The sequence below is a fragment of the Benincasa hispida genome, chromosome 6 (assembly GCF_027475165.1).
Source record: "Benincasa hispida cultivar pf3 chromosome 6, pf3_genome.v1.1, whole genome shotgun sequence".
Classification (NCBI taxonomy): domain Eukaryota; kingdom Viridiplantae; phylum Streptophyta; class Magnoliopsida; order Cucurbitales; family Cucurbitaceae; genus Benincasa; species Benincasa hispida.
This window is the reverse complement of record NC_143483.1, coordinates 16,582,645-16,604,903: the sequence shown is the minus strand read 5'-3', so window position 1 is coordinate 16,604,903 and position 22,259 is coordinate 16,582,645. Positions and strand designations below refer to the sequence as shown.

Here is a 22,259-nt window from a genome sequence, read left to right as displayed (position 1 = left end):
TCGAAAAATTAAACATGCAAGGACAAATAAAATATGAGGAAATCAAGATGACAATGTAAAAATCTTCAGCGAGAAACCAAATATTTGAAAATTTTTTAGATCTAAACAGAAAAAACTAGATCTACTATAAAATCATTCTTATATACTAAAAAAATAGTTAGATCTACCAAAAAATGGTTAGATCTACCGAATATCGTTAGATCTACTAGGAAATCGTTCGTATCTACTCGATCTAAAAAAATAGACATACAAAGAAACCAAATAAGAGAAATGCATCATTGAGTAAGAAAATTCGAATATGGAATGAAGTCTGAGAGGAATATAACCCATTCGAGACGGAGGGAGAACGAAGAGACGAGATGAAGAAGACAAACCGAACGGCGAAAGAAGAGAGAAGATGAGAAGAAAGAGGTGAGTAATGAAAATGCATGACGGAAAGAGAGAGAGAAAAAGAGCATAATGTAATTAAAATACTTGAAAATAGAGTGTGAAATGAGGAGAGAAAATGGTAAGTAAAACTCACCGTTTTCTTTTAAGCAGCCATCAAGCACGTTTAAGCCCACCCAACCCAATTTCATGAAAGCTATCAAACAACCCCTATAAAGATTTTTCTTTTCTTTTCTATAAGGAAACTACACACTTTGTGAAAGATTTGTACCTGCATGATGGCATATACACTTGAGTATTGAAGAATGGTATACAAATGCCAAATCACTAGTAATAATGTTTGAGATTTTATTTTATTATTATTTTTTTATACCATATATGAGATGAGAAATCAAACTTTTAATTTTAATGTTAATAACGCAAATATTATGCCAATTATACCATGCTTATTTTAGGTTTTTTTCCTTTCTTTTTCAAACAAGTAGGTGAATGTTGTTTAATAGTAAAATGTATAAATTTAGATCAACGAATATTTAGAGGCTAGAGATCCACATATTTGGATCAATATTAGCAAGTTTGAGCACAAAAATAAATTATTTACATGTATCTCTTATTTCCATGATTGATGGTATTTATATATCCTTCAAAAAGTGTGAGTTTTCTTTATGTCCTCTTATCTCTCTTCTTCTCCATCTTTTTCTAACGTATTGTTTTATTTTTTAATATACCATTTTTTAATTAATTAACTATGTGTTTCTATAATCAATCAAATAATATTAAAACTAACTAGTAATTTATTTAAGGGTTGTATTCAAATACAGTAAAATGAGCCAACTTATTTATAACTATAGTAAAATGTTATTGTTTATATATTTATCATTAATAAATAATGACAAATTACTATATTTAAAAATATTTACAGTAGTTTTACTATTTAAAATAGTTTCTGTTTATTTTTAACTAGTATACTTATTCTTGATTGTAATAAGTTATATATTTTTCTGTTTTACTTTTTTTAAAAATATATTTGATTATTTTTATTGATAAATATATGTTAGATTAATGCAATTAAGTATTCATTGAATTATTAGCTAATAGATTAATACTGTTTTTAAATAGATCGTATAACGAATCAAATACAAAATAAAGGGGTCTCTATAAATATAAAAAAATATTTAAACGTTATAGCAAATAAAAATTCTAAAAATACAAACACTTTTAGAGTTTTTTTACTATAAAATAATTTTTTTATATATTTTTATTTATAAGAATTTCTCTTTTAAAAATAGTATATTCATTTTCAATAATAAGTATTATTAACAATATATTTAATTAAAATAATTTCCCATCAATGAATTTATATCCATCAAAATAATGTATCGAAATCATATTTGTAAGACTAATGTATAACCCTGATTTATTTTGACCGGAACCGTTATCTTGGTGAGGCTTTCTTTGCACTAAAATTGATTCCAGAATTGATTCCTTGGATCCCATTTGATAATTTTTCGTTTTTTTGTTTTTTAAAATTATGTCTATTTTTTTCTCATTTCTTACAATAATTTGTATGTTTTTAAGTATATTAATTAAATTCTTAACCAAATTTTTAAAATAAATATTATTAAAAGCTATTTTTTTTTAGTTTTCAAAATTTAGCTTGGTTTTTTAAATCATTGATAAAAAGTAGGTAACAAAAGAAAAAATTTGGAGGTGGAAGTAGTGTCTATATGCTTAATTTTCAGAAACAGAAACAAAAAATCGAATGGTTACTAATTGGAAGTGGCATGAGCATGAAGTTCATACTTTTGTTGATTCCATTCACAATCTCTATCTCTTCGTATCTATTAAATGCTTTCTTTTGGTCAATCACAAGAACAACTTTATCGCTCATGACTTAGCTTACTTTGATTTTTAGCGATCTAGTTGAAAAACCACCTTACAAGGACGAATTCTATCTTACTTGATGATTTATTGCTTTCTTAAGTTCTTTTGCTGTTTGTCTTTACTGTTGTTCTAAAACAGCTCATAAACAAAGATAAACATTACTTATTTCTATAAAAATCAAATAGCATTTTCATGCATAATCAAACAAAGAGAACGTAACTTATCGAGGTAGGTGTTAAAAAAAAAACAGATTAAATTATAAATTTGGTCCCTATTATTTTGAGAAAGTCAAAATTTCAGTTCTTATGATTTATAATTAAAATTTAGTTTTTATAGTTTGATAAAATCCTAATAAATAGTCTCTATGGTATTGACTAATTATGAAGATTTCATCAAACTCTAGGAAGTATTTATAAAGTTTTATCAAATTATGAGACTAAATTCTAATATTTAAAATTTTTTGAATTAAATTCTAACTTTCACCAAACCATAAGAACCAAATTTATAATTTAACAACAAAAAAAAATATTGGCCTACATTTTTTAAAAATGAAAAAAACGTTATGCTAATATAATACAAAAAATATGAAAATATAAGAATTAATCGTGAAATATCATATCTTTTATTCTTTTTAGTTATTCCTAAATCAAATGATGCTTCTATCTCTTTTTAATAAAAAAAAATAATAATATACATCAAAATAAAATTTCCATAAATTAAAAGGTTTAGATATTTATTGGATGAGCATATATCATTTAATAATTTACATTATAGTTCACTTTATACACCACCATTTGAACCTAACAACCGACGGTTCGCGGCGCGGCTATGCTTTCTCCACGTGTTCAGCACGTGATCGCTCCTCACCTTATAAATACACTTTAAATGCACACCAAAATTTTCCACTTCACTACCGACAGATCTCTTCAAAATCGTGAAAGCGAGAGATTTCACGGACGGTTTCAATGGCGCTGGTGGCTGATCTCGGCGGACTTCAGGTCGAGAACGTGAAATTTCCAGCGGAAATCAAACCTCCGGCCTCCGCTAAGACTCTATTTCTCGGCGGCGCAGGTACGATTTTCAAATTTCCTCCGCCGCGATCCGATTGAATGTGATTGTTTATATCGCTTTTTTCCCCCCTTATGTGAATGTGTTTCTGGAAAAACTGTATAGGAGTTAGGGCGTTGGAGATCGGAGGAAATACTGTGAAATTTACTGCGATCGGTGTTTACTTGGAGGAGAAAGCTGTGCCGTTGCTCGCCAGTAAATGGAGCGGAAAGAGTGCGGCGGAGTTGATGGATTCCGTTGAGTTCTTCAGGGACGTTGTCACTGGTGAGTTAACTGATTTCATTTTTTTATTTTTTTTTGTAATCTGTACTTGAGAAGGTAAGAGATGACTGCTAGATTTCCGCGTGCCGGCCGCCGGTGTACCGGTGATTTCACTTTTTAAAATTACTTGCTAGATCGTTGATTTTGTGGAAGTAAATTTGTTAATTGAACGAATACGATCAAATATGTTTACATGAATTTTCTATTTGTAAGATCAAACAAACAATATGACAAATGATCCGTTACCAAAGTAAATTTGAATTGATGCACAAATATGATTGTTATGTAAGATGTACTTTCGGTTCTTTCTTAAATAAATTTAAATTAAATTAAGTTACAAGTTTAATTCATATATTTTGTAAGTCGAGCTATTTTTTTCAGTTTTGTGTAGGCTCTTATAAAATTTTATATCTAGTATATTCAGAGAGCTAGATTCAAATTTGAAAGTTTGAAATCTTATTAAACATAAAATTCACAATTCAATATTAAAATACTTCGAACCTAACCCTATAATAATTTTGATAATCATTTGATTTTTTTTTAGTTCGAAACTTTAGTCTATAAATATATCTTCCACCTCTAAATTTTTGTTTTATTATAAACGGTCTACCATTATTTTTAAAAATTAGTCAATTTTTTTTTTAAAAAATAATTATTAAAAACTTGTTTATATATTTGAAATTTGACTAAGAATTCAGCTCTTACTCTATAAAAATGAAAATCATCAATTTATTACCCTGTTCCTAAACCAATAATTGTATCAATTTAAATATTAAACTGATTGTATCAATTTACATTTAAACTTTGCGGATTGTATCAATTTAAATTTAAACTTTGCGGATTGTATCAATTTAAACCTTGAACTTTTATAAATATATCAATTTAAACTCTCAATTATGTAAATTTGGATACACTTATGAATGTTATATTTATGAATGTACATGGTTTAAATTGATACACTTACGAAAGTTAAGGTACAGAGTTTAAACCTTGAACTTTTATAAATATATCAATTTAAACTCAAACTTTCATAATTGTATTAACTTAAACTCTCAATTACGTAAATTTGGATACACTTATGAATGTTCAAAGTTTAAATCCATATATTTATGAAAGTACATGGTTTAAATTGATACACTTACAAAAGTTCAATGTTTAAATTAATATAATTATTAGTTTGAGGTTTGAATTGATACAAATCCCAAAGTTCAGAGTTTAAATCTATACAACCTCCAAAAGTTTAAAATTTAAATTAATACAATTTTTTAGTTTAGGGTTTAAATTGATAATATCTCCAAAGTTTAGAGGTACGAAGTGATATTTGCCCTTGAACACAAACGTTTACTAATTTAATAATAAATGTACTATTCAAATTTTAAAATTGATTGAAGAGTAGGATATGATAATTCGATTTAAGGAATTTTAAACTTTAAACATATAGTTTTGATTAGCTAATTATACACTATCGTGCCCGTTTAGAAAACCAATTAGAAGTTGATCTCGTAAATTATTATATCACACTCCATGTTTGGGTCATCAAATATAATAGTGTTATATATAACTTATAAGTATAGTAAATACCATTTCAAAACCGTCTTTACTATAGCATTTACTATTTTTCATTCATTTCATTCTCTCTTTTGTTTATTAATTCCTACTCAAACAGAAATAGTTTATAACCCAAATACAAACTAGTGTTATAATAGCCCATTTAACGCTCCAAATGACGTAATTTAGTTGAATATGATTGAAGTGTAAAATTGATTATGTGTGAGATTAAAATTTTGCAGGCCCTTTCGAGAAGTTGACAAATGTGACATTAATATTGCCACTTACGGGTGAAGAATACGCTGAGAAAGTGGCAGAGAATTGTGCAGCAGCTTGGAAATCCATGGGAATCTATACTGATGAAGGAGCTGAAGCCATTCGAAAGTTCATTGATGCCTTCAAGAATGAAAATTTCCCTCCTTCCTCTTCTATTCTTTTCACCCATTTCCCTCCTAACACTTTATCGGTTAGTACCATTTTTCACTCTCTATTCATTAAAAGCTTTCATTAAATCTATCATCAATTCATCCCTGATATAAATAAATATGTTTTGAAATAACATAAAACTTTTTTGACCGTTCAATTTTGAGTTTAGTTTCTATTCCATCCTTCGATTTCAACGTTAAGTTTTGAGATTGTTTTCAATATAGTATCTAGATTTCAAAATATTACGTTTTACTATTGGGATGTGAATTTTGTTTCAATTAGGTCCTTATGTTTCAAAATTTAAACTTTTAACTTGATTTTTTTAAAATTAAATACTCATTTTGGGTTATTGGTGTTGTTACTTACTAATTAATTTAATATAATAATAAAATATCATAATCTATATACTACAATAAACTACTATTTAGGTTTATCATGATACAGATAGATTGCGATAATAGTCTAATAGATTGTGATATTTTGTAAATATTTTAGTTCATTTTTCTATATTTGAAATTAGTCATTTAATTTTGATAGTTCTTATAATTCCTTTAAGTTAATTAATAAATATTAACACTAAAAATGAAAAATGAGTATTTAGTGATTTAGGTTAAAAGTGTAAGTCTTGAAACTTAAGATCAAATTGAAACAAACTCAAATCTCAAAGATAAAACTGCAACAGTTTGACACTTAGGAATTCAATTGAATTTGAACTCAAAATTTAAAAACTAAATGTGCAATATTTTAAAATGAGTGACCAAATAGATAACAAATCTCAAATTTAAGAATAATTTTTTTTTATTTCTTCTAAATATGATGAAGTAATGAAAAAAAAATTACATTTTTGTTAAATGAATTTTAAAGAATGTATGTATTTGGTCAAGTCAGTTATTTTTCTTATTTAAATTTAATGAGTTGTGAAACTTATTCTTGAAATTAAAATTCTGGATTAAAATGATCAATTTGATCAATTTGAAACATGACACACAGGATGTATACGTTCTTGAAAATTAAATTGAGGACCAAAAGAATAATTTTTTCTAAATAAAATGTACATCAATAAAGTTACTTTAATCATACTAATTATCAAAATTATTAAATAATTATATACTAGCCCATACATAATCTTTGAAAATAATGGAAAAAAAAAGAGAAAACATATTAACCGATTTTCTTCCAAAAATGCTTATTTAACGAATTACACTGATACTAAAATATGACTAAAGTGAGCTTCACTTAATGCTATTCCATATATATACTCTATCATATTTAGAGGTTAAGTTGTTATACTAATTAATATATATTTATATATATATATATATAATTAATACTTCTTACCCGTTATGTTATGTTTTTTTGGACAATTAAGGAAGAGGAATTAATATGGGAGCAAGATTGTGAGAGAATATTTTCTTTTCTTTTCTCTTTTTTGTTTTAAATATATAAAATACCCTTAAAACTTTGGACTTTGGGATTTCAATTATCCTACTAAGTTTTGAAAAGTTTTATTTTTCGAAAACTTTATTGATAGGAGACAATATAATTATATTTTAAAATAAAATTCTTTTATACTCAATAGTAAATCCGAAAATGATATATTTTTTATTTTAAAAGATAAGTATAGTAAATCCGAAAATGATATATTTTTTATTTTAAAAGATAAGAAAAAATCAATTTAAAAATGTCTCAAAATCTTATTAAAATCTAGTTATAAAATGTTACTAAATATCAGAATATTTATAAAATATTAGATATGTAGTATGCTAATTCCCTAATCTTTTTGAATAATCCTTACATTTATAAAATATTAGATATGTAGTATGCTAATTCCCTAATCTTTTTGAATAATCCTTACCTCTGAATGTGTTGGTAAATTCTCACTCTAATATTTTCTACCTCATTATGTTGATTTTTTCAAAAAAAAGTTATACAACATACTTTGAACTTTGGATTTCAATTATCATACTAAATTTCAAAAAGTTTTATTTTTACTCTTGAATTTTAAAATTAATAATAACAACTGCACATTCCGACTTGAGACATCATCTATAATTGTTATTAAGAAGATTTTTATCATTGTCATGACAACCACGACCATAATTGATTTATATCAATTCCTTTTGTGATTGAAGATTCAAATCTACATACATTACTACACATCTCTTGTACTTAAAAATATCTTTGCTACCATTTATTTCATCTCAAAAGACATTGTCAACATCATTTAGGTAATATTTTTTGATACATTAACTATCACATTAATTTATGTGAAAGATGTACATAGCTATAACGTCAACTTCTATCCTATTTTAACCAAAAATAAATAGATAAACCTCTTTTTTCTTTTGCAAAGGCTCTCCAATTGTATTTTCTAAAATAAATTTCAACATCGGTGGGTAAAAAATGAAAATTTTCGAAATCTAAGAACATAATTGAAACACACGGTTGGACGTGTTTCGTATATTTTAGGGTTTAAGAGTGATATTTTGGGAGTAAATGATGCAGATTAGCTTCTCAAAAGATGGGTGCAGTGGTGAAAAACAAGAAGAAATGGTGAGAAAAATAGAGAACAAGTTACTTAGTGAATCAGTATTGGAGTCCATTATTGGAAAGAATGGAGTTTCACCAGCAGCCAGGCTTAGTTTGGCTACAAGATTCTCCCAATTGTTCAATCATTATGAACCTAACACTCCCAATATTTGTAACCCTAAACAAATCTGAACAATTACCCCTCATTTTCCCCTCCACTTAGTTTTTTATTTTTAATTTAAGAGACTTAGCATTTTTATGTTGCTTTTCTATCTAAAATATTTTAATAACTAATGTCCTTTACCTCTTTTCCCTTATTATTATTATTAGGTTTAAATATTATTTTCGTATTTTAGTTCATTTTGATTCCTATACTTTCAAATTTTCCATTTTGACTACTTGATTCATTTTGGTTCTTGTGCTTTCAAAATATTCATTTTAAGAAACCAAAATGGTTAGTTTTCTTAAAGTTCTACGACCAAGTTGAGAGTTTGAAAGTATAGAGACTAATTTTTTTTTTAATAACTAAATTCTAATTTGACTTTTTTGTTATTGTTATTATATATGTGGGTAGATGTCAATTTATAATCCTCAACTTTGAAATTATGTAAATTAAATTTTGAACAATAATCATATCAATTTAAAAGGCAAAGTGAACTTAGATCAACGATAATTGACATGACCTATTTTCTTAAAAGTGAAAGGTTTGATCTCTTATCCATGCAATTGTATAGTACCTGAAAAAAAATTAACCATAATCTTTAAAGACTTAATCAATTTAGACAAATTTTTAGTGATTTGTATCAATTTCACTTGATTCCATTTAAAATTTTCTCAAAATTACTTAAATAAGATGGTTTTTGAGATGAACATATGAAAAGTTACTGTATCTATTTATTATTATGTATTTAATCTCGAAGTTAGAGGTTGAATTCTCCCTCCAATATATTGTAAAAAAAAAAAAAAAATCGTTAGAAGTAACGCATTAGGGTATTTAAAATAAAAATTTAATGAAAATTGATTTAAATTCGGATTTTAATGGTGTGGATTGATATTTTTCTTTTGTGTGTGTTTTTGCTGGTGTTTTGGAAGTTGAGCCAATCCTCTTGACCAATATACTTTCAACTTTCAAGACTGTTTTTAGTATGCTTTCTAAAAAATTATTGAAACCTAAACCAATACACTATTGATCATAGAGTTATTCACCAACTCCATTTCATCCACTCCCATTTCTTCAGCTTATTCTCTTTCATACATATATATATACAATCTCACATATATTACCCTCAAACCCATCATCAACATTACCAAAAACAAAAGCTCTATTACCTCTAATTCCTTCAACTTCCTCTCATGGAATTTCCCAAAGTTCTTCCTTTCTCAACTAAACCTATTCCCTGCCTTCTTCTCCTCTGCTTCATGTGTTTCTCTGCCAACTCGGCCCGACTTCTCGATGAGCAGCCACAAGTCCCGGTTGCTACTCCGGCAGCCTCGAGTGTTGTCGGGACGCCTGTTGGTAATCTCGGGGCAGGAACTCCTACTACTACACCTTCAACAACTCTACCTAACTCAGCTGGAAACTTGGGGCAAGGAGCTACTACACCTTCAGCAACTCTACCTAGTTCAGGTGGAATTGAAGATTACCATCATACATTTACCTTCTTCATGCACGACATCCTCGGTGGTTCGAATCCCTCGGCTCGGGCCGTTACCGGGGCAGTTAACAATCCAGCTCTTAATGGCCAACTTCCATTTGCTAAACCAAATGGAGCAGTTTTATCAGTTGGAAATAATGTTCCTCAAAGTAATGGAAATAGTGGTCTAATTAACAACAACAACCTCCCCTTTCTAATTGGCCTTGGTGGAGCTGCATCCCCTTTGTTGCAAAACAGCAATGGTGGTGGAAACAACGGTCAGCTCGGTTTTCCATCTGTTAATGCTGGGCAGCTCCCATCCGGAGTGTCGATACAACAACTCATGTTCGGGACGATGACGGTGATCGACGACGAGCTCACGGAAGGACACGAGTTGGGTTCTGGCTTGATTGGAAAAGCACAAGGGTTTTACATTGTGAGCTCGGAAGATGGGAACAGTCAAACAATGGCATTCACAACAATGTTTGAGAGCGGCCATTACGTCGACAGCTTGAGCTTCTTCGGCGTTCATCGGACGGCCGTGTCGGAGTCTCATTTGGCAATCATGGGAGGCACAGGGAAATATGTAAATGCAAAAGGGTATGCTAATGTGAAGACTCTTCCAGGAACCAACCAACATGAAACTGATGGTGTAGAGACTTTGCTGCAAATCACTGTTTACATCAGTTACTAAAATTAAGTGTTGTTTTTATCATTGAGTGAAATTATGTTTAAATTCTCTGTTTGTTTATGAATATATGGTTTGCAATGAAAGCTTATATATTTATCACAATTATGAATCAAACATTTGATATTCTCTTCTTTTTCCTCTGTTTTTAATCCAAATATTGAAACCCAAAAACCTATTTTAACGATTTTGTTATTAATTTATAATTTCTGAAAATTATAAATATTGGGTCCCTAATTGCTTTATTGATTTACTATAAAATAAATTCCATTAAATCTTAACAATCTTTCAAAACACTAAATGATTAAAAGTTTTTGTACAAATGACTCATTCTCAACTCGTCTCTAAAAAAACAAATGAAATCTAACTTTTTGCTTATGTCATAGGACACTACTGCGTTTTATCGTTTTATACATGACCATGTCTATTGTAATCCTAACGTGAAAGTCATGTTTATCGCAATCTTTATTTTTCTCCACTACATCACAATATGAAAACATGAAGATCTCGATAGAAACGACCATCGCAATAGGGCTACAATTGATATGACCATACCCTTAACACGATAGACTGCGATAGTGAGCTTTAATGTAAGCAGATGGTTAGATAATGGATCATCCGTACAAAAAGCTAAAATGACTACTTTCGTCCAAAGATGAAAAGACCAAAAACAAAATTTTACCATGAAAATTATAAATAAATAATTAAAAAAAAAAGAATATATTGGAGATTAACATTTTAATAACAGTTATTTCAATGTTTCACAGCCTTAAAATTTGACGATAAATTTAAAAATTAAAAATTGAAAAAAAGACCACATAAAAGAAAATGCAAACAAAATAGAACAGAATCACAATAGTGAATTTAAATCAATCATGTTCATCTTCTCTTGTTCTTACTTCCAATGAGAAGCGAAAAGTAGAAGAGAATCCTGAACAAGAATCCCCAAGCCACCGTCACAAGCAAACAATTCCACTTACTCAAATCCATTACTCCTTGCTGTTGCAAAATGTCAGATCCCGTCGTCAAGCAAGTCGATCTCGTTATCTTCATCCCCAAAGTCTTGCTCAGATTCTCCAGAAGCTTCAATTTCATGGCCGCCGGCACCATTCCCAGCGGCGTATTGTCGAAGATCTGCACTCCTCTAACGAAGCATTTCGTCGGATTCTCAAATTCGTTTTGTAAAACTGCTTCATACGGATATTTCACCAGCGAAAGGTAATGGAACCAGATCCAGTAACCTGGAATTCGATCGCGTGTGATGAAGAATCCGCTGAAGAGAAGGAAATACGCCAAAATTGCTACGACAATGGTGTATCCAAGCATTACGTGAGGTACTACTCCCGAAAGGAAGGTTACGAATGAACTTCCAGCCCAAAACGCAGCGAAAATGATCAGAAAGTAGAACAAGAAACCTGAAATTCCGCCGTCTAGTCCGACGGCCCAAAATGTTGTTGCTGCAAAGGCTAAGGACAGGAAGATCAGCGCCGGTAAGGCTACTAGAGAATGAGAGAGAACGTAGGAGGATCTTCGATATGCGTTGTAGGCTGTTTCTCTCATGAAAATGTACCGTTCTTGTAGAAAAACTGGAAGAGCATCGGCGCAGGTGTAGAAGGTTGTAGACATGGCGAAAGCGAAGAACCCTAGCCGTTCTTGAACTCCTTTTGGTGAGTTATCGAGTTGCCAAAACATGGTAGCCAGAATGAATCCGGTAACAAGAACGGCGCCGAGTCGGATTCCGAAGAGTTCTGGCATACGGCGGGAGTTTAGTATTGATCGTTTTGATAAAACCGCCATTTCTATCCAGAATGGATTTGCGAAGTTTGGAACCATGGAATTAGGGCTTGCGTCGTTGTTTGTTGCGCCGGAAACTAATTTGCCTCTTGAAATGCTTGCGCTTATTGCTTCTTTTAACGACATGTTCTGGTGATCTGATTCTGATTTTGGAATATTCTTCATACTCTGCCATGATTTTTGAAATTCAACCAAGCTCTTCGTTCCTCCCGGAGAGCCTTCGAGTTCTCGAATCCGATCGAGAGCGAACTCCGTCCGGTTCTCGTTTTCCGGTATCGGATGGCCGAACTCTGCAAAATACAGAGGAAGATTCGCCGGAGAGCCACTGTAAACGGTTTGTCCACGAGAGAGGAACAATAACCGATCTAACAATCCAAGAATCCGATAACTCGGCTGGTGTACGGACATAACGACGATGCTTCCGCTTTGAGCAATCCTCTGGAGAACTTTCACCACCATGAACGCACTAGTTGAATCGAGTCCGGACGTCGGCTCGTCAAGGAAGAGAATGATCGGATCGTGGATAATGTCGATTCCGATCGAGACTCGCCGCCGCTCTCCACCAGAAACTCCGCGGTGTCCTTCGTCTCCAATGACAGTTTTCGCTGCGTTTCGTAGTCCTAACTGATCAATCAACGCTTGAACTCGCAGTTTCTTCTTCGATTTCGAAAGCGTTCGAGGCAATCGAAACTCAGCCGAAAACATCAGAGTTTCTTCCACCGTGAGCATCGGGAAAAGGAGATCATCTTGCATTACATAAGCAGAAATTACCTTCAACAATCTTGATTCCAACACCTCGCCGTTTAACGTCACAGTTCCTTTCAAGCTTCCTTTGGCAATTCTATTAGCCAGTGCATCAATCAGCGTCGATTTTCCCGAGCCACTCGCTCCGAGAACGGCCATAATCTCGCCTTCTCGAGCCTCGCCGGAGATGTTGTTCAACAGAGTCTTTGTTTTCGTGAATAAACTGTCGCCGACGACTGTCTCGTCGGCCGGAGAACCGCCGAGTCTGTTCCCCCGGTGATGAAAAACCGACGAGAAACTGATCTTACGGCGAACTTTGACGCTGTATGTGAGATTGTTGAAGGAAAGCATGAAAGGCAAACACCTCGGCTCTAAGCTCGCGCCGTTCATGTCCACTACCTGATGGACCTGTTAAGCAACATAATTAACCACATTAATTCCATAAATTTATCTTAATCCATCACCTTATAGAAATTTTAATAATAATAATAATAAAACAATTCGAACATATAGTTTGGATAAGATAGCAGATCTTTTTTTTTAAAAAAACCTAATTAACCTATAATATGAAATTTAAGAAAGATAGGTCCCAATAGAATGGTAATAGTCTACGATTCTATAGGTTCTTCAAGATTTGGTTACCATTTCTCTAATCGAGGATTAAGCTTATAAGCGAAACGCAATCTAAACTTGAACCATGTTCTAGTTTTGACATGATGTCAGAGCTTACTAACAAACAGAAGTGTTAAGGAATTTAAAGTTGAGTAGTTTCTTCAAGATTTGGCTACTATTTCTTGGATTAAGCTTATAAACCAAACTCACTTTAAACCTTAGCCATGTTCTAATATCGACTATACATTTAAAAGCTTACTAATGAAAGGAAGGTTTAAGAAATTAAAACATGGTAATCAACAAACTTAAGACACATACCGGTGTCTCATTGCCATCTCCGTTGGCGTCCCTCCGCACGTCGCCGAGGCGTTTTAGAAGCTGGCCGAGTGTAGGAGACAACCCAGCAAACGAGCGTGGACGATCATGAAGCTCCATATGGTTAAAAAACGCAACCGTATCTCTTGCAGGTGACATATTTTCCACCATAATCACTTCTAAGACACAAAAAGCTTAATAAGATGTTATTCTTAATAAGCTTGTGTGGCTAAATTTTGGGAAGATCCCCAACAGAAAGAAAGAGAAAAAGCACTTTTGTATGAAGTGGGATTTAAGGATTTTAGCTTTTTGTATAACCCCATAAATACAATAAAAAGGTGGTATAAAGAGAAGAGAGATGGGAGGGTTGGAGAGTGTGGTTACACAATTAGGTTAGAGTTGGAACAGTTTCAAAAGGAAGAAAATATGAAAAAAGGTGGCCTAAAACTCCTAACTTTTGCAATTTTATAAGAGAGAACCATTCATGAGAAACAAATGGGGTCTTGACACGTGTAATTATTTGTATTTTTGGGTTTCTTATTGTTCACACTTTATACTTGTAAATTTAGGTTGGGTGTTGATCTACTTTGTCAAGTAAAATAATTAAAAGGATTCAACACTGCACGGGCCGACCCCCTGTTTGGATGCAAAGAAAAAGAATATATATATATATATATATGTAATTTTGATCCGATATTTTAATTTTATTATTTTTTTATTTAATGGTCCAATTTTAGTCCTTCTACTTTTAATAAATTTTAAATTTGGTCCATATAATCTTACATCTATGGTGCACCTCTTGTTGTACCCAATTAAAATTTGACACCTGTCAATTAATTATTTTTTATTTTATTTTTTATTTTTTGCATATGTATAAAAAAATGTAGTATGATACTTAAATTTAGTTCTTCAATAAGTCTTTGATTTAGTTCTTCAAAAAGTTGTATTCATGTAAAAAAAAATATATATTAAGCGAATATATATTTTAGGATATTCATAAGCAATAAATTAGTGGAGAAAAATAAACTATAAACTAATTAGTTTTAAGATTTTGTTGAACAGACAGTTGTAAATATAGCAATCAGACTCAAAATATTAATAAATATAACATAATGCAAAACAATTTACAAATATAACAAAATTTAGATTAACTCTTAGAGTTTATCATTGATAGATCATATTGCCAATAAGGGTCTAAGTCTATCATCCATAGAGTTTATTATAAATTTTGCTATATTAGTAATTTTTAAAAAATGTTATTATACATTTAATTATTAATCCTCGAAGTATTGCTCTTGTTAAAATTACAAAAACTAAAATTGGATAATTGAAAATTTGAAAGTAGGTTTATAATATAAAATAAAATAAAATTCTTCAAAATCATTAAAAAAAAAAGGAAGAAAATTTGAGACCGCATTAAAAAGGAGATTACTTGGAAGTTAGAGCGTGGCAGGTAAGTTTAGCAAACTTGTAGAATTAAATATTTATCACTTCTATTGTTGAAACTTGTAATTTATTTAAAAGAACCAAACTTTTGATATAAACAAGTACATTTTGTTCATAAAGTTTCTATGCTTTTATAATATATATATATATATATATAAATCCATAATCTTGGGTATGACAAGAAAAAAAGTTTATTAGCAACTGTGGAACGATATTTGAATAAATATTTTTCTGTATTGTTTTGAGATTTCCCTAACAAATTTATGCAAAAGGATGATTAACTATTTTTCTAACCTAAAGCCTAAATATATGTAGAATACATAAATTAAAACATAAATATCGCAACATCCTCTCTTAAACTCAAGGTAGAGACAATTTGAGTTTGTGAGTAGACAAACTGAAGTGACTGAATGACAAAAATTAAAGTAATTCTAAATCAAATCAGAGTAGATCTAAGCGGGATACAAAAAACAACGGAGAACTAGAACACATGGATCTTTTGGGTTGGAAACAAAAATAAACGAACTTCTAGGTTGGTAACAGAGACCACATAAAGATTTACCCATGAACTTTTGAGCTAAAAATGGAGATCCGTGAATTATCAATTTAAAAACAAAATAGCAACTAACAATACCAAGAATAATAGAGATTGAAATCTATAAAAAGAATTAAAATCAAATTTAGGCTTGATTGAACCAAACTAAATCAAATGAACCTAATTGAACTAAGGAACTAAACTAAATCAAACCATAGGACTGACCAGAATCAAATCGGTTTGAATAACATGAGCTGATTTTTTTTTGTTTCTCGAGAAACTGATTCAAAACCACAATGCAAAATAAGGAACTTCGGCAGAGAGGACATGAACCAAATCTAAACTAAGGCGGGCGTGATTTTCGAATCTGATGGCAACGTGCAACGATTTCAAGAAAGGGCTTCAGCACGGAGTCGGGGGATGCTTACAAATGGATCTGAGCTGGGGCGCGAGGGATTGGGAGGGAGGGCTTGGGATCTGGATGGACTGTTGGGAATGGTGTCCTAAATCTTCTTGTAATCTCGTAATTTGTAAACTTTGTATAAACATATTGTTATTAATAAAATAAGTGTTTTTTTATAAGCATATACTCAATCCAATAAATTAAGATCCGAGGTTATTTTATGTAATTTAAATATGTATGTAGAGACATACAGGTCGATCTTGTTTAAATGATAACTTAAATGGTCTATAGTAAATGGATAAGGTTGGGTACCTTATCCTTGTGACACTACGGATACGACCCGCTTTTTATGTGTTACAAATGCTGTAAAATGCTACAAATGATCTACAAAGAGTTTGTATAAGACCGGACTACGAAATGATTAGTTTCTTTATATAACACCGTTAATAATAGAGACTTACATTTCACTAAGATAACCATAGGTGACATGACTTGAATCTTGAGTGAGTTGTGGACTCCTGCTCATGAAGGCAGTCCTTTGATTTATATAGGTGAAAGTGGCCAGATTGCTAACTCAACAAACCTACCATTTTAGGGATCGTCTGATTGGGGAGCTGAGAATTCAGCTACACAAGACGAAATTCACTCTTTCCTCGATGCAGTGCCACTAGATAAATTGCTCCCTTAAGGGTTGATTTCAGGTCTTGAACATAATGACCACACCCTGGCCCGAGAGAACTTGGTCATAGTGGGACTATGACTTATTGTTTATTAGAAGAATCAGTGGTACTTAAGAAGTTAGATGTAACTATAGGGGAAAACGATATTTTAGCCCAGCTATACTTATGAGCAGTTTGTGAAGGGTCAATCGCATTGTTGATTGACTATAGTGTAGTTGTTGGTCTTTAGTGGAGTGACCGATAGTTAACAGATGTTGGGTAATTTAATTAAAGAGTTTAATTAATTATTTGAGTACTATTAAAGCTTCAATCTATAGGTCCATAAGGTCCCTACTGTAGCTCATGGATTTAATTTTTGGATTAATTTGAAATGTTCAAATTGATTGAGAGAATTAATTATATATGATATAATTAATATAATGTTTTTGATACATTATGAGAGAAATTTGAATATGATTCAAATACCAATTATATGAATAAGAATCATGTAATTAAATATAAATATGATTTATATCGATAGGAATAAAATATTTGGATACGATCTAAATATTATTTATATGAATGAGATCCGTATAAATGGATTTAATATAAATGAGATTTATATTAAAATATCACTTATAGTTAAGAGAGAATAAAAACTATAGTTTGCGTTGTATTTGATGCAATATATAACTATAGGCTATATGTTGTATTTGATATAACATATAGTGTACATATAATAAAGTAGTTATGATATATTTGTTATTAATTTATTTGAAATTAATAAAAGGAAAGGAATTATAGATCCGTCACCCACATTCTCTCCAAATAACTAACGAGTGATAAAGTTGCGGGGGAAAAGATTCATCTTGTACCAAGAATTCATACAAAGAAAAGTTCTCTAAGAAATACTTCCAAATACTTCCTCCAATCCTCTCCTTCTCCTTTCCTCTTCCAAAGATTCAAGCAAAGTCCATAACTCCTGCTTGAATCCTTTAATCCCATAAGAGAATTCAAAGGGTTCTTGATTGGTTGTCTATGTGAGAAGAAGAAATCCATAACAATGACGGCTAAAAAGTAAAAAACCCTAGAAAATGGACTTTGATACCATGTGGAACGATATTTGAATAAATATTTTCCTGTATTGATTTGAGATTTCCATAAGGAATTTATACAAAAGGATCATTAACTAATTTTCTAATCTAAAGCCTAAATATATGAAGAATACGTAAATTAAGGCATAAATATCGACAGCAACGTTAGATTTATTAACTATAGTGTTACAGTATTTCTTATGCTAGAGATATTTAGATACTGATTATTTCAATTCATTAACTCTTGCATTGATTTACATTTAATAGAGGTTAAGTTATACCATACTGTACCTTGAGTGATTTACTTCGCTTACGTCTTTTGATAAAATTTTGTAGTTGGTTGTGTTGTTGTTTTCTTAAAAAAAAAAACGAATACTCAAGGTTAGAGAGAGATTGAATTATAGTTTATTGAGCTTTCACCTCTCATATGCTATTGGGTTACCATATTATACTAGCACACCGCCTATGAGTAAGTGGTAGATAAGTACAAACTCATTACCATTTGAAAGAAGGCTCAACAATATGTTGTAAGAGGGGAGATGGTTTGACACGTGATTAAAATTCTACATCGATCAGGATAAGAAAAAAATCATATTGATATGAGATCTTTCAGATAACCAAAAATAAAATCACAAACATTAAGACCCTGTTTGGTAAGAAATTTGGAGGTGGAAATAATATCCATTGACTTAATTTAAAAAAAAAAAAGAAAATTCTAATAAATAGACCTAAATTATACCAAATGAAAAATTCTAAGATAGTGCACTTTTCAAATACTCTAATTTTTTCTTCTAAATTTGTAATAACTCACTAAACATCATGTTCTAATAACCATCATAAGTCAAACTTAACCATCACTAATAAAAGAGTGTAGTTAAAAAAAATAAAAATATTAAAATTTTTTATAGTGATATGTTAGATGAAAGTTGTAAAACATATATGAATTTCATGGTTTGATTTTGTCCAAAATGGCAATGAGAAAACAATTTAATCTTATTATTATTATTATTATTTTGAATAATTTAGTGGAAAAAGTATGGTTGATAATGTTGTTGGGCTACCACGGGGAACGGGGTAGCACTCTAAAATTGAAGAATTACAAAGTCAAAATCAATTAAAGCGTCGACGTTATCTTTCTGTTACATCGCCCACATGCTTTTCAAACGGTATCCGTTACGTTTCTCATCCTTTTTCAGCCACTTTTTCTTTTCTTCACTTCACCTTTCTTCTCAAAACTAGTATTCAAATACAACTCTCCATACTTTTCTGTTATATTTTTATGTACCCCTTTTTAGTCTTTTTCTTTATCATTAAATTTTCCAAATTTTGTTTGATATGCGGCCCGCTTCGCTGAGTTGGTCTCGTAATCTGAGTTGACCTGGGCAAGAGTTACTCGCATCGATGGTGTCGAGCTATCGACCTAACTCTGATACCTAATTTAGTTTAAAAAGTGTATAGTTCAACTAAATACATAGAGTAAGTTAGAGTTCTCCATTGAAGATTACTTACTTCTTTTCTTTTGGGTTTGTCACGTGAGACTATTTATAATGCTCTTCTTCTAATACTCATTTATGATTACATGTGATGTAATTCCACGCTAGGGTTACAGGACGTGAGGATTGAGCTCGGCTTGGGTATTTTTCTATTAGTATGGCTTGGAACTTAGATTTTAACTGTGTTTCTCTATGCCTCCCACTAGTTTCTTTTGGCTTTGGATCTTGCTTGAATAAACCTCGACGGTATATATATATATATATATATTACATTTTGTTGAATTCAACAAAGAGAACTAGTTCAATTCATGAGTGTATCTTCAAAAACATTGGTTTTAAATTCATAACAATTTAGCTTTTGATCTTTAATATGTATCAATTTAATCCTTAAAATTTTGATTTTGTAACAATCTAATCCCAATAAATCTTGTCAATTTTTGTTTCATAGAGATTTGGTTTTCATAATTTATAAACAAATTTAATACCTAATCAATTGATTAATCTATGTGTGAAAAATTTGTTAAATCTAAGTTATATCTTTTACGATAGAGAATCAACCATTACAATTTGCAAAGTATGTGAACTGTTTTGACTTTTAGAGATCATGTCATGCCAATTACCATTGAGTTAAATTCATTTTGTCAATAATTTTTTATTTATTTATTAAGATTTAAGAGAATATATTTTTGGAATAAAACACTTTAGGGTTATTTTGGATAACATTTGACTTTTGAAAAAGAAGTTTATAAACACTATTTTCACTAATAGATTTATTTGTTTTTTTACCGGTATTTAAAAAAACCATGTCAAGTTTTAAAAGAAAAAATATTTTGTGGAGAATTTAAATGTTTTATAATAAAATAATATTTTTTAAATTTTGACTGAAAAAATTAATTTTTAATTTCATTAAAAAAACTCGACTACGAATCTAAATATTTCTTTAGGAAATATAAAAATCACACTAAAATAAAGTAAAGAAAACCAAGCATAAGTTTAAAAATCCTAAAAACAAAATTGTTCTTAAACAAGACCTAAATTATTCATTTTTTTTAAAAAAATAGCTTAGTAGAAAATTTATAGTATTTTCCTTCAACAAAATCATGTTTTACCAATAGTTTTTGGGTTTTTTATTTTTTAAAATTAAGCCTATATACACTACTTCCACTTCATACAAATCATTGTAAGAAATAAGGAGAAAATGGACTTAATTTTCAAATACAAAAAATCATAAACGAAATAGTAACCTGATAGTGGCCTAATTATTTATTTTTGAAAATTTTAAAGATTAATCTAATTCACAATCAATATGTAGAAATATCCTCATCTTGAGATATATTTCAAAACTAGATTTTATCATATTTTTGGACAAATTTAACCTCATGGCCAAGTATCTCTCTTATTAATTTTGGATATTATTTATCATTAAATACAAGAAAAAGTTTGGAACGTAATTAATCGGACACAATGTTTTCTTCTACTTTTCTTGGAATAATCATTAATAACGTTATATATTATAATTAATGTGTTTGATTTTATTTAATGATTGTTTTTTTTATTCATTAATTAATATGGGATATATCGCATAAAAGTGGTAATTTTTTAGGGGTGAGTCTCTCATGCGTGATTTGGAGGTTCATTTACTTTTCTTCCAACTAATTTTTTTTTTTCAGGCAATCGACTCTAGTCCTATTTATCATGGTTGCCTTTGGCCATCTAATTATTTCAGGTCATTTCTCAAAATTCAAGTATTCAATATCGATCCGATGGATATGTTGTTGGTTGTCACTTTGATTTTCAAATTTGTGTTTTAGTATCAATCATATACGTTCGTATGTCGATAGTTGTAGCATTACATATTTCATAGATAATAGGATATATTGTCTGGTATATATCTACATTGTATTTTGTACTTTATTCAACAATTTATTTTAGTATTACATTGTCCGAGTTCAGATAATTTCGAAAGTCCATAGTTATCATAATATATGAAATATAATAGGATATATTGTCAGCTAATATCTTCAACCGGTATATCCATTCATGTAGTTAATAGACATATATTTAGTATATAACTACTTATATTATTCTGGGATTATATTGCATTTCATTATATACCTTCTACTAATATAGAGTCTTCCCATATTAACAACGTACCACTTTTATCATCTATTAATATAAGGTCTTCCTTGTTCAATGGAATTACTTGACTAGTAGGACCCCATATGTAAATCCTAGACCCTATTTTATTATATTGTATGTTTAAGTAATGTATTAATGTATGGTTAATTCTATATTATGAATGTTATATGTAAAAGGGGTTAGGAGTTTTGAAGGAAAATCATACTAAGTGTCGAAAGAAAGTAAGAAGCATGGAGATGGATTTTTCATGCCATGTGTTCAATATTACAAAGGGAAAATTGCTAAGCGAGAAGCTTGTGTTGAGAAATATGAATAACCTAGTGAAGGCTAAGGCATGTGGGAGGCAAGCAGCCAAACTTGTCTGAGAGAGCGTAGAAGGGGTGCTGAGACAAGGGTTAGGCAGGCTGCAAGGTGCAACCTATGCGTTGGCTTGAAGGGCGCTGAAAAGTGTCATAGAGGCCTTGGGAGATATTGGTATGTAACTAGTGTCAACGCAAGTGTTTACGCTGTGAGGGCCGGAGACAAGGGCTGGAAATGCGATGCAAACCAGCTTATGCGATAGTATTTCTGTTGGAGTTGATGCCCTAAATCTCGTAGAGT

General features: G+C 30.5%; 3 protein-coding genes across 3 annotated transcripts; 2 read left to right on the top strand and 1 right to left on the bottom strand.

Moving 5' to 3' along the window:
- Positions 1 to 3,053: 3,053 nt before the first annotated feature.
- On the top strand, positions 3,054 to 8,420 carry TT5 (Chalcone-flavanone isomerase family protein). Its single transcript, XM_039034903.2, has 4 exons — positions 3,054 to 3,342; positions 3,445 to 3,603; positions 5,391 to 5,614; positions 8,080 to 8,420. The coding sequence occupies exons 1-4, from the start codon at positions 3,237 to 3,239 to the stop codon at positions 8,293 to 8,295; spliced, it is 705 nt and encodes a 234-aa protein (XP_038890831.1). The 5' UTR covers positions 3,054 to 3,236; the 3' UTR covers positions 8,296 to 8,420.
- A 153-nt stretch (positions 8,421 to 8,573) lies between these two features.
- On the top strand, positions 8,574 to 10,530 carry LOC120080277 (dirigent protein 10). The gene has a single exon (XM_039034901.2). The coding sequence runs from the start codon at positions 9,457 to 9,459 to the stop codon at positions 10,429 to 10,431; it is 975 nt and encodes a 324-aa protein (XP_038890829.1). The 5' UTR covers positions 8,574 to 9,456; the 3' UTR covers positions 10,432 to 10,530.
- Positions 10,531 to 11,129: 599 nt separating this feature from the next.
- Positions 11,130 to 14,329, bottom strand: LOC120080102 (ABC transporter G family member 6-like). The gene is made up of 2 exons (XM_039034662.2): positions 13,894 to 14,329; positions 11,130 to 13,371 (listed from the first exon to the last, which is right to left on the bottom strand). The coding sequence occupies exons 1-2, from the start codon at positions 14,059 to 14,061 to the stop codon at positions 11,305 to 11,307; spliced, it is 2,235 nt and encodes a 744-aa protein (XP_038890590.1). The 5' UTR covers positions 14,062 to 14,329; the 3' UTR covers positions 11,130 to 11,304.
- Positions 14,330 to 22,259: the final 7,930 nt, after the last annotated feature.